Here is a 12,086-nt window from a genome sequence, read left to right as displayed (position 1 = left end):
GCTCTGCCTAGAGCTGGGAAGGGGGAGAGCACTCAGCTTTTTAGCTCTTTCTTGGAAAGCTTGCTAGAGCTGTCTGCAACAGACCTGCACATGTGCACAATGGCGTAGTGCCAATGGGGAAGGTGGGGTGTGACGTACTGGATGGAGCAGTGGAGGGGGCGTGGCTTTGCAGCGGAGGAGGTGTGGTGGGGGCATTCCGGGGCAGGGCGTGGGTGGACGGCGTCGCAGCAGGGGGACAGGGCACGCACGTGCCCCAGGTGCAGTTTCCCCTCGCTCTGCCTCTGCATGTGCAACCCTTATTTGTCCCTGCGCAGAAGACCACTAGATGAATAACAGTTACAGGTAAGCGCAGCACTGTTTTTCCCGGACCTAGATAGCCCAGGTTAGCCCCATCTTGTCAGATCTTGAATGCTAAGCCCTGGTTAGTTGGATGGGAAGAAGAGGAAGAGTTTGGATTTATGCCTCACCTTTCTCTCCTGTAAGGAGACTCAGTGTGGCTTACAAGCTCCTTTCCCTTCCTCCCCCCACAACAGACACCTTGTGAGGTAGGTGGGGCTGAGAGAGTTCCGAAGAACTGTGACTAGTCCAAGGTCTCCCAGCAGGAATGTAGGAGTGCGGAAACATATCTGGTTCATCAGATACACCTCTGCCACTCAGGTGGTGCAATAGCGGCTCTCCCCTCTGCCACCTCAGGCTTTGAATTGAAGAGCAAATCTCACAAAACATGCTTTAATAATAAACAGCCCTGGGAAGCCTGATTGGTAGTGTTTTAATTTGCACTGGAACAGGGATGTTGAAGTCATTCTCTTGCCCCATGTCTGAATGGAAATCAGTTTCCCTCTTCTGATTTTAATCTGAACAGGGAAAATACGTATTTCTTTTTAGCATTTATGTGTGTGTGTGTGTGTGTTTTAAATCCAGAGCTGAAAGCAGGTGGGAGCATTTTTACCAGTGAAACTGGGCAAGGAAAAAGCATTCCCTCCCGTGCCTTAACACCATAGGGGTCCAAATTGACATCTCCAAGTTTTCACATTCAGATTAATTTGAACTTTTACAGATTTCTAGCACTTCAGATAGTGTCACTAATAACGTAATGTGATCTATGGAAATAGCTTGTTTAATGAGTTGTATTCCTTTCTACTTTCAGTCCCTGGGCCAGCCCTGGAGACCTTTGTGGGTGATGATATCAACACCATTCTTATTTTGAATCTATTCAGTGGAACTGAATACAACATTAAAGTATTTGCTTCATACTCAACGGGATTCAGTGACGCTTTGGCAGGGGTAGCCAAAACATGTAAGAATGCTCGATTTCTTGTTGTCTCCCTTCTGATGTCTGTAGATTATATTTCAACGAGAACTCTCTGAGTTCACAGTTTCTGTGAAGAAAGGCAGTGTGAACATGTTTTTAATAAACACATCTTAAATAAATTATACAATCAACAGGCAAATTACTCCTGCTGTTTCTTAATGGAAATGTTTTGGTCAGCTCTTAACAAGATAATTGCTTATGTTCACAAATGACGTAAAGTTTAGTTATTTGTTGGTACAGAAAATGGAAGACCCACAGTTTTTAAACCTAATATTTGTTCGACATGGATCTGTATGTAATGCAATTCATTTCAAATTACAATGGCCATTTCTGCACAGTACAAAAAGATGTGTTTTGGCTTTCTCTGTGATGCACCTCTGAAGATGACGGCCACAGATGCAGGCGAAATGTTAGGAACAAAATCCACCAGACCACGGCCACACAGCCCGGAAAACCCACCAGAACCAGTTGTATTAATGAAGTTAGTTTTCCCTGGCGACCCCACCCATGAGTCATTTTAACATTTTTTAAATGAAATATTTTTGAAGCTACAACATCATGAAATGAGAATCGGCTGTGATTCTCACATCGTGATGTCGTACCTTCAAAGATATCTCATTTCAAACAAAAAGAAAAAACCATATGAGTGCACGATCACCAGGATAAACTAACTTTATTAATGTACTTTATACACTGAAAGGACACACATATGAGCTGCAACAGAGGAAGAATTCTGCAAATGGCAGCACGGATCCTCCTGAACAGGGAAGAAAATTGTAGGCACAAGCTGTGGAGAAATCGAAAGTGAGAGCTATTTAAACATGGGTGAGAAAAATAGAAAGCTTCTTGTTCCGCACAGTCAAGAGAAATGTCTTGACTCCATCTTGGGGAAAAAAATTACTAATTTACCATTTTCTGAAAAACCAGGGTTGAGCAGAAATAAAAGGTCCTGAACTTGTGTTGGGAAAAAAGCGGTGTGGAGTTCTTCTCCAAAACACTTTTCCCCCCTGTCCTCAAGACGTTTTATTTGGGCTGTGCAGAAAGCGTTACTCCTAGCATCACTTGTGAAAACATGCCAGCAGGGTAGTGAAAACTGAAATCCAGTGCATAAAGACATGAAATAGTAACAGTAATTATTAAAATCTTAGAATTCAAGTAAGAATTTTTAGAGGTTAATTTTAGCCAGTTGAGTGCCATCAGGAAATTACTGGTTTTTTTCTCCATGACTTTTAAAGGTTAATGATTTGATAGTGTAAAAGTAATCTTGGATGCCACATATTTCTAATACTTACAACTAAATCTCAAGACCAAGCTAGCACCTTTCATGAGTAAATCCAAATCTAGAAATGCTTGCAACATTTTCATAGGAGAGGGTAAGAATGTAGCTGGTAAAACACTTAACCAGTCTCTCAGTAGTAAGTTAGCTCGTCAGAACTGCTGGAAGTCAAAACTCTGCATTTGCATATAGAATCCATCCAACTATAATTACATCTTACTGAATGATTAAAAATTCATTTATCTGTGGAGCCATACTTCCAATTGAATTTTTTTAGATGCATTTGAACTACTTTTTTGAAAAGTAGTTGCTTCTTGCTGATAACTGGTGCCTGGGACCTTTCCTTCATTGCAGTGTACTTGGGAGTGACGAATTTGGGTGCCTATCAGGTCCGTATGATGAGCATATGCGTTCACTGGCAGCTTCAAAGGCATGCAACTGTTTACAGGGTAGTGACAGAATCTCTTTTTGGTAAGTCATCACATCATACCATGTCTTTATTATTTTTATATTTACAAGTAATTGTAATTCAAATAAGCATCAGTGCATACAAAAAGGAACCAGAAGATTAATTCACCTTCTGAATGTCTAGATGCTATATTGATTCATTCATTGAAAATGCTGGGGAGAAGAATTAGGACTAATAAAAGGAAACACTTCTTCACGCAACGTGTGATTGGCGTTTGGAATATGCTGCCACAGGAGGTGGTGATGGCCACTCACCTGGATAGCTTTAAAAAGGGCTTGGACAGATTTATGGAGGAGAAGTCGATCTATGGCTACCAATCTTGATCCTCCTTGATCTCAGATTGCAAATGCCTTAGCAGACCAGGTGCTCAGGAGCAGCAGCAGCAGAAGGCCATTGCTTTCACATCCTGCATGTGAGCTCCCAAAGGCACCTGGTGGGCCATTGCGAGTAGCAGAATGCTGGACTAGATGGACTCTGGTCTGATCCAGCAGGCTAGTTCTTATGTTCTTATGATTCCATTTGTATTACAACTTTCCTGTTTCTAAATGCTGTCTACTTTATCATTTTATATACATTTTTACATTATCCACTCTTGACTTTTAGGTGCTGTTTCCTACTGCCAGTGCCTTGAAAACTATTCTTGCTGTCGTTATTCAGTGTAGACTAATACTGTGTAGGTAACAAAAGTATGAAATTTAGTAATAAGGTTTCAATTGGAAGTGGAAAATCCATTCCTAAACAAGATTTCATTGTGTTTACGGTTAGATACCAAAAGTTTATAAGTCTTGAACATGTCCATCACACATGGAAAAAAACTACTTTCAAAGAGTAACAAGGCCAATATGAACTGGTTGAGTTTATTGCCATCTGTTTTAGGGCGCTTATATTAGTTTGTATTTATCTGTTTTAATTGGTTTTATAGTGAGATTGTATTTTAAATTTGTTGATTGTTAGGTTTTATGCTGTGACCCTCTGCTAACTTATGGGAGGGGAATTGATGCGGCTGATGCAGTATTTTTAGTAAATTTTCCTTAAAAGTTAGCTTTAAAAGGGGCTTGGACAGATTTGTGGAGGAGAAGTCGATCTATGGCTACCAGATATCTTGATCCTCATTGATCTGAGATTGCAAATGCCTTAGCAGACCAGGTCAGTGGTGGGATCGAAAAATTTTAGTAACAGGTTCCCTCGCAAGCCCCCCCCCCCTCAGCAAAGGGGGCAGAGGCGTACCTAGGCAAACCTGAGCCCTCGGCAAAACCTGAGTTGGATGCCCCCCCATGGGCAGCCACCCCACCACGACCTCCCAAAATTTTTTTGCACCAGATCATTTATAAATCATCATCACATTATAGAAAATGCCCCAACTCACAAATCTGAACACAGCAATGGTGAAATGCACAGGTTCTTTGATAGAGGCTGGTGAGATAAAATGTACAAAAGGCTGAGAATCAATGAATTGCAGTACCTGAAAGGGATTAACCCAGTTCAGAGAGTTACATTATTAGTCGCAATTGCTATATGGAACCTTCATGTTCAAAGGCAGTATGCCTCTCAGGGAGGCGAGGGTGTGGAGATGGAAAAGCGGACCCAATTAGTAACCCCCTCTTGGCACACACAAATAATTAGTAACCCACTCTTGGGAACTGGTGAGAACCTGCTGGATCCCACCTCTGGTGCTTGGGAGCAGCAGCAGCAGCAGAAGACCATTGCTTTCACATCCTGCATGTGAGCTCCCAAGGGCATCTGGTGGGCCACTGCAAGTAGCAGAGTGCTGGACTAGATGGACTCTGGTTTGCTCCAGCAGGCTCTTTCCTATGTTCTTATGTTCTTAACTCAGTAAAAGTAGAATCCTGTTTAATTGCAGAACACCATCTCACTAAGAAATTCATGCCCAAGGTCTTTTTTCTGATCTCAGTTGAAACTCTGTTTACTACTTATACTTATATTGGAAATAAAAGCAAAAGATTTGGAAAAATACGCTCTTTCCCCACAGTCAACAGCAGCTCTTCAAACTTTGTTAAATTCCTTATAGCTAAACCTTTTTGCGGTTTTGTTATCCAAAAGCTCTTGAGTTGTAAATATTTGAAAGGTTTCAGTAACTAATTGCTCACTTTTGAAACAACATTAAGAAATTACTGTGCTGCCAACAAGGAGATGACATATTTATCCAAATTGAACACTTTCAGTTTCTTAGGATAATTAGAAAAAAAATATGTTATGTTATTCAATTCTCTCACTTCTGAACCATAAGCCGAAATTCCAAGAGAAAGCTTTTTTGTGTGCAATAAACTATTTATTAAAAAATTACGGTGTCCATAAACATGTTTTCTAATGGGATTACTTGCCCATAAAAAGTTTTTAATGGTGTATTTACATATGTCTGTTCTTTGGCAGTCTCAATGCTATTATGGTTATTCTTTTATCCATTTAATAATCCAAACATGTTTTGCTGAGTCATAACATAATTTCAGACTAGTTATGCCAAGGTTGTATCTTTTGAGCTACTTGTAATTTAACTCTTTGTTTCTTATCTTTCAAAACAAAACCATTTACAATTTTTAGCCATTTGTTGAGGGTTTTTTATGGAATTGTAATTGGAACATTACATAATATATAGTTAATCTTTGGTATTATTGAAATCTTTACTGCATTTGTTTGACCTAACAAAGAGAGATTACAGGTTTTCCACAGATTGACTTCATTTCTTATTTCAACCATAATTATTTTGTAATTATATTTATAGAGATTGGTGCTATTTTTGCTAATCTTAATTCCTAATTAAGTAAGCAGTTTCATACAATGTCTTCTAATTGCCAAGATATTTCAGCTGTGTCTTGTTAGGTAACCTTATTCTTAATTAGTATTTACCTCAATCTTAAGTCCAGTTTAAATTTAAACAACAAAATGATACATCTTTCGTGTGGAATGATTGGTAAGACTGTGCAGAGGGAGAAGGCTGAAACGCTTTTTGTAGAGAGAGCTACAATCTCAATTTGAATCTTTTCCAAGCATGGGAATGCTGGATCAGATGCGCCAACCTGTCTCTGTAATGTGTGAATTGGCCCATGAATGACAAAATGGGACTAAAAGTTCTCTTTCTGATTTTAGATGGGACAAAGAGGGAAGTACTACTGGGTGGCGGAACTCCAAGGCATTGCTTCTTTGAGCTTGTTCCTGGTACCGAGTATAAAGTCAGTGTTTATACACAGCTGCAAGAAATAGAGGGCCCTCCTGTTAGCATCATGGAGACAACGTGTGAGTAAAGTCTTTCATTCTGTTTTCTGCTTTTACCTTCTGAAAGACCGTCTCATCATTTGCCCTAACAATGACAGTTCTGATCAGCATGAAACCTAGTCTGGAGAGATGGTGTGGTATAATGTCAGATGGGGGTCAGGAAGACCTGGGTTCAAGTTGGTTCTGAAACATGGAGCTCGATCATTGACTTTGGCCCAGTCATTCTCTCTCAGCCTAAATTATGTGGCAGACGTGTGTGAGGAAAAAGTGGAGAAGAGGAAAAGATATAAGCTGCCTTGTCTTCCTTGGAATAGTGTAGTCAGTAAATTTGCCAGGCCTGCACCTGACAATCCCAGGGGCTTTTGGGGGTGGGGAATGGGGAGCAGGGATGGAGATCAGTACAGTGCCATCACTTCTTGATTAAGTCACTGCATCAAGTGACTCTCTGGAAATTTCCTCAATCTGTATGGTGAAGACCATAGAGATTGAGAGAATTTATAGAGAGCCACTTGATGTGATGACATCACCATGCTGTGTGCCATTCTCCCACCCCCTCAAGTTTACTCCTGGTTCAACTGTGAAGAGAAAGGGAGATTGTCTAGTGGGGGACATGATCATTGCAGGAGTGAGAGGCAGGGTAGTGGGGGTGAGGACAGAAGTAAGTGGCTCAGGGAGAGGGTGGGGAGACATTCCCCCCCCTAACTCCACCTCACTTGCTGCTGTTTCCGTAGTGAATGTGCCATTTCAGGTGTCCCCTTGGAAAGCCCTTAAGCTAAATTCTAAGTGCAGTACTATATTCGGCACTTGTTCAGTATTCTTCCAGAATTGCATCTTGCCCATAGCCCTGTTTGGTGCAACAATTTCCTTGTGTTATTCTTTTCTTTAGTACCCTTCCCTACTCAACCACCACCAACTCCTTCAACTACTACCCCACAGCCTACAATTCCTCCTGCAAAGGAAGGTAAGTTTTTCATTCCACAAAGCTGGAATCTCAGGTTCCCAATGACATTTCATGTATTATGTGATGCATGCAGGATTAATTGAATTAGAAAGATGAGGAATTGGCTTAGAGTGGGAACCATTCTATTGTTTTGATTCAAAGGTTGAAATTGAAAGTAGTGAGTCAGTTCATAGGACTGAGTCCGATCATAGGACTGTTCACCTAATTCTTGTCTATTTTGATTGTCAGTTGCTACCCGGAGTCTCAGATACAGAAAGGCTCTTCTTAGCTCCTTCAGGTTGAGGCCTGCATATATTGACTCATGCAGCAAAAGGAAATGACAGAATCCAGAGGATGAGGGATACCGTATTTCTAGTGCAGAGATTAAAGTAATTTTGCATAGACTAGCATGAAGTGCTCTGCCCACGTCAATCAAAAACTAGCACACAGGGGTAAAGGATTTAGCCCAGCCCTCTTCTTTGCTGTGCTAGTTTTCAAGTTGAAGATCTGCTCGCATTAAGTCAAATTAAACATTTATACTCAACCTTACTCAAAGCTAAACATGGCTTAAACTGATGATAAACAGCTGTAGGCGTTCTTTCAGAGATCCCCAGTCTTTTGGGCTTGTGGATACCTTTGAAATTCTGCAATAATGTTATTATATTTATACCCTGCCCAGCCCTGACAATAGCCAGGCTCAGGACACTGTGATGGGTCCAGCCACAGAATGGCTGCCACAAAAAGGCAGCTGTAGGAGGTGGAGCCAGCCACAAAATGGAGGTGGAGCCAGCCTTCAATCATACCATGAAATGTTTGAGTTGTGGTGGCAAATGCTGCCAAAGCAGTGTTTTTTAAAAATCTGCACAGCCAGTCAAATTCTAGCAGCTGACATCCCTACCTTGCCCCACCCCAGAGGCATATCAAGGAAAAATGTAGCCTGGTGCAAAGTCTGAGTTTTCTGCTTCCCCCTGCCCTCCCCCCCATAAGGGCAGCCACCCTTCCCCATCATGACCAAACAGTGCTTTTTTGCACCAGGTATTGAAGACAGTGTATGGCCCTGGGGAGAAGGAGGAGGGGCGTAGGGATGATTTTTGGGGCCCCCACATGACTAAATGGCTGCAGCCTGGGGACATTTGACCTCATGTGTCCCCCTGGGCGGTACGCCCCTGCCCCACCCACTATTTAAAGACAATTGGCATCAGGAACACTGTCAGCAAGCACTTTGGCATCATGGGAACCACGTTAAGATCCCTTCTGTAGTTCTTAGTAGATACACGCATCTAAAGAAGTCAAAACACATAACAAATCAATCACACCAGCTCAGGGAAAGTTTTGTAGAAAGGACCTCGGTAAAGAATAAATAATAAAATCACTTTTGCTAGTGAAGTCTGACTCTCACCTCGTTCTTCTGCTTATGCAAAGCAGACATGACGTCTTTTAATGGGAGACTTCTTCTAATAATACAAGCTATTCGCAGCCCCTCTTTTAAATTATTTTGTGTCCCCTCAGTTTGCAAAGCTGCGAAGGCTGACCTGGTGTTTTTGGTCGATGGTTCATGGAGTATCGGAGATGACAATTTCAACAAGATAATTGCCTTTCTGTATAGTACGGTGGGCGCTCTTGACAAAATTGGACCTGATGGCACACAGGTAACGAAGTGGGAGGGCAGGAATAAAACATGAAGTTTTGTATAGAACTGCATGGCTTAAAGTGTAACACTTATGGCAAATGTTTTCTAATTTTTAGAAGAAAATATCCTTGGAGTTTTTACTCTCAGGATATAATGTGTTCCTATTTTAGAAGAAACCCAGTAAAATGCTATCAGCTTAGCACTAAAGCGAGGATTCCCAATTTGTGTGTGTAGCATTTTTAATACAACCTCCCTGGATCGGACTGCTTGTGGGAAGGAGAAGCTAAATTGCAGGGATAAGCTCCACCCCCAACATAGTGTGTTTACTTGAATTTATGTTACACCATAGGCTTAAGCAGAGTCACACCATTCTAAGCCCATCGAATTCAGTGAAATTGGGTTGGGTTGGAACTATACTCTGTTCCACATAAAGATGATAGTAGCCTGTATATTCCTCCACCACAGAACAGAGCATGCTGGACCTTCTTTGTTGTAGAATGCTCTGCCTGGGTCCTAATGCCTCCCTAGCCCTGCTCCTCCCATGCATTTGATAGTCTGTCAGTAAAAATACATTGCATCAAAGTATCATGTTCAATAATGCACAAAATAATGATTTTGACAAAGGCTGTGTGTAAAAATAAATGATAATTCTCATATTCATTTAGGACTATATTCTTATGTGGAAGCATACAACTTCCACATTATAATAAGTATCTCTTATTCGCAAACCTTCAGAGCGTCTGTATGCATACATAGCATTTGCGCTTGAAAGTGTACAGAGGTGCATTTCTCCTTTGTGCATGATCAAGTGAAAATGCTGTATGGAAGACAGAGCTTACCACAGGCTTAACCGTACCATCCCAAGGCTTAACCATACCATCCCAAGGCTTAACCGTACCATCCCAAGGCTTAACCGTACCATCCCAAGTCCACTCTTCTTCAATAAGCTAACTACCAACACACTTAGAAAGGGATGGCTGTGTTTAAAATTGCCTTGGAAACCTTACAAAACTGGTGTGGTCCTCAGAATGTCCACGTGAGCCTCAGTCCACGTAATGTCACTCTAGTGCAACAGGTGTTCACAGTCGATTATGCAACTTTCCCCCTGAAGGTAGCAATTGCTCAGTTCAGTGATGATCCCCGGACGGAATTTAAGCTCAACGCCTACAGAAGTAAGGAAACTCTCCTGGAGGCCATCCAGCAGATAGCCTACAAAGGAGGAAACACCAAAACAGGTGAGTTAAGAGGCCATCCCTCCCACAAACACAGAACAGGTGAGTTAAGAGGCCATCCCTCCCACAAACACAAAACAGGTGAGTTAAGAGGCCATCCCTCCCACAAACACAAAACAGGTGAGTTAAGAGGCCATCCCTCACACAAACACAAAACAGGTGAGTTAAGAGGACATCCCTCACACAAACACAAAACAGGTGAGTTAAGAGGACATCCCTCACACAAACACAAAACAGGTGAGTTAAGAGGCCATCCCTCACACAACCTGAAAACAACAGGTGTGACTTAAGAGGACATCCATTGCTTGTTTTTTAAACAGGGTAGTTCAGCACAAAACCATCCCTCACACAAACACAAAACAGGTGAGTTAAGAGGACATCCCTCACACAAACACAAAATGGGTGTCCTAATGGCAAGCAAGGAAGCCTAGAAAGCTCAGCCCCATCCAAGTGTTTTGTTTCTATACTTAGTGAGGATGCCAGCCTCCAAATGGGGCCTGGGGACCCCCCAGAATTCGACCCATCTCCAGATTGTAGAGATCAGTTCTCCAGGAGAAAATGGATGCTTTGGAGCATAGGTGTCAAACTCAGGCCCTCCAGATGTTCATGGACTACAATTCCTAGCAGCCCCAGCTAGCCTGGCCAGTTGCTGGCATGGGCTGATGGGAATTGTAGTCCATGAACACCTGGAGGGCCTGAGTTTGACACCTGTGCTTTGGAGGGTGACCTCTATGGTGGTGTGCCCCACTGAGGTCCTTGTCCTTTCCAGGCTCCATCCCCAAATCTCCAGGAGTTCCCAACCTGGATCTGGCAACCGTACCCCTTATCTTCACTGCTGGCCAGGGAGGACCTGGCAACCCTACAATTCAGTGCACCACTTGGCCTCGTCAAGCGCCATGCTCTCATGCTTGATAGCAGAGGGATTGCTAAGAGACTGACCACATCAGATGATAAAGGACTGCCTATGCCGTCCCCTTTCTGGCCTCGACCTATCCAGATCTTGAGCAGAGAGACTGTCAGGTGCCTGCTTGGAGCCAGAGGTGGGATAAATGCAGGACTCATTAATAATAAGGATTCCAAGAGAGTTTGAGGGCAGATTAGACCTAATTCACGAGATTGTGTGTGTGCCAAGAGGGGAGGCGGTACGCCCTAGTTGGTGATCATGCCACCCAGTGATTTTTTGCCTTAGTGTACACCCCTCCTGGGAACTCAGGGCGAGGGGAGTGTGGCGTGGAAATTTCATCCAGTTCCATAGCCTTGAAGGCAGTCTAGCCCCTCAAATTCCTGGATTGGTGCACTGGCGTGCGTGGCAGCCTGGGGAGAGGTTAGCCGTCCTGCGTGCGGTATTTCCCGATTAAGGACAGGCGCTGCGGCTGCATCCTTGCCACAGCCCCGTGCAGGAATGCCCTGCCCCGACTTATTGTCTTGGGAGTTTGCGTCATGGACACGCCTCATGTTGACAGTGGACCTGGTGTGATCCATATGGCGGCGCTGGACTCTCCCTTCTTAACTTACGAAGCCACCCATGAAGCTGGTCACGCTTTGAGATCGGTTTTTTTGGGGCAGGGCGAATATGAGTGGTATCCTCTGTTAACAGGTGCCATGGTCTGACCATTTTGCCCTGAAGGTTCGGGTGGACTTCGCCCGGCGCCAACCCTGTCTGGCGGACTATGTCCGCCCACGTGAGACTTATGGAACCAGCTAGGTTCCTGAATGCTTCTGGGACCTGAGCCTCCTGGCACCCCTCGGTGAGCAGGTGACAGACTGGAATTCCAATTTGTCCCGCTTAAAATTACTCAAGCCCTCTGGCCCCGGATTCCGCAGGCTCCTTGGTATACCGAGGCATAGCCAAATAGCTTGATCTCAAGCTAGAGGTGTGGAGGAAGTCACCAGCGGCAGTGGCGCTGAACAACTTATAGGGCGTTTATGAAAGCCTATGAGTTGCGTCACGGGCGGAAGTAGCATGCCTACTGCCATGCCCCCCGTGGAGTGGCTC

The 12,086-nt window shown here is 43.4% G+C and overlaps 1 protein-coding gene across 1 annotated transcript in view; it reads left to right on the top strand.

Moving 5' to 3' along the window:
- The window catches only part of COL14A1 (collagen type XIV alpha 1 chain), a 144,685-nt gene that overhangs the window by 43,421 nt on the left and 89,178 nt on the right, over positions 1-12,086 (top strand). The window contains 6 exon segments of the mRNA XM_048508594.1: positions 1,148-1,297; positions 2,943-3,059; positions 6,163-6,309; positions 7,175-7,249; positions 8,738-8,877; positions 9,970-10,093. Coding sequence (XP_048364551.1) covers positions 1,148-1,297; positions 2,943-3,059; positions 6,163-6,309; positions 7,175-7,249; positions 8,738-8,877; positions 9,970-10,093 — 753 coding nt within the window.

Source organism: Sphaerodactylus townsendi, linkage group LG09 (assembly GCF_021028975.2).
Source record: "Sphaerodactylus townsendi isolate TG3544 linkage group LG09, MPM_Stown_v2.3, whole genome shotgun sequence".
NCBI lineage: Eukaryota > Metazoa > Chordata > Lepidosauria > Squamata > Sphaerodactylidae > Sphaerodactylus > Sphaerodactylus townsendi.
The sequence above is the reverse complement of the archived record's forward strand: the minus strand, read 5'-3'. Positions and strand labels throughout refer to the sequence as shown.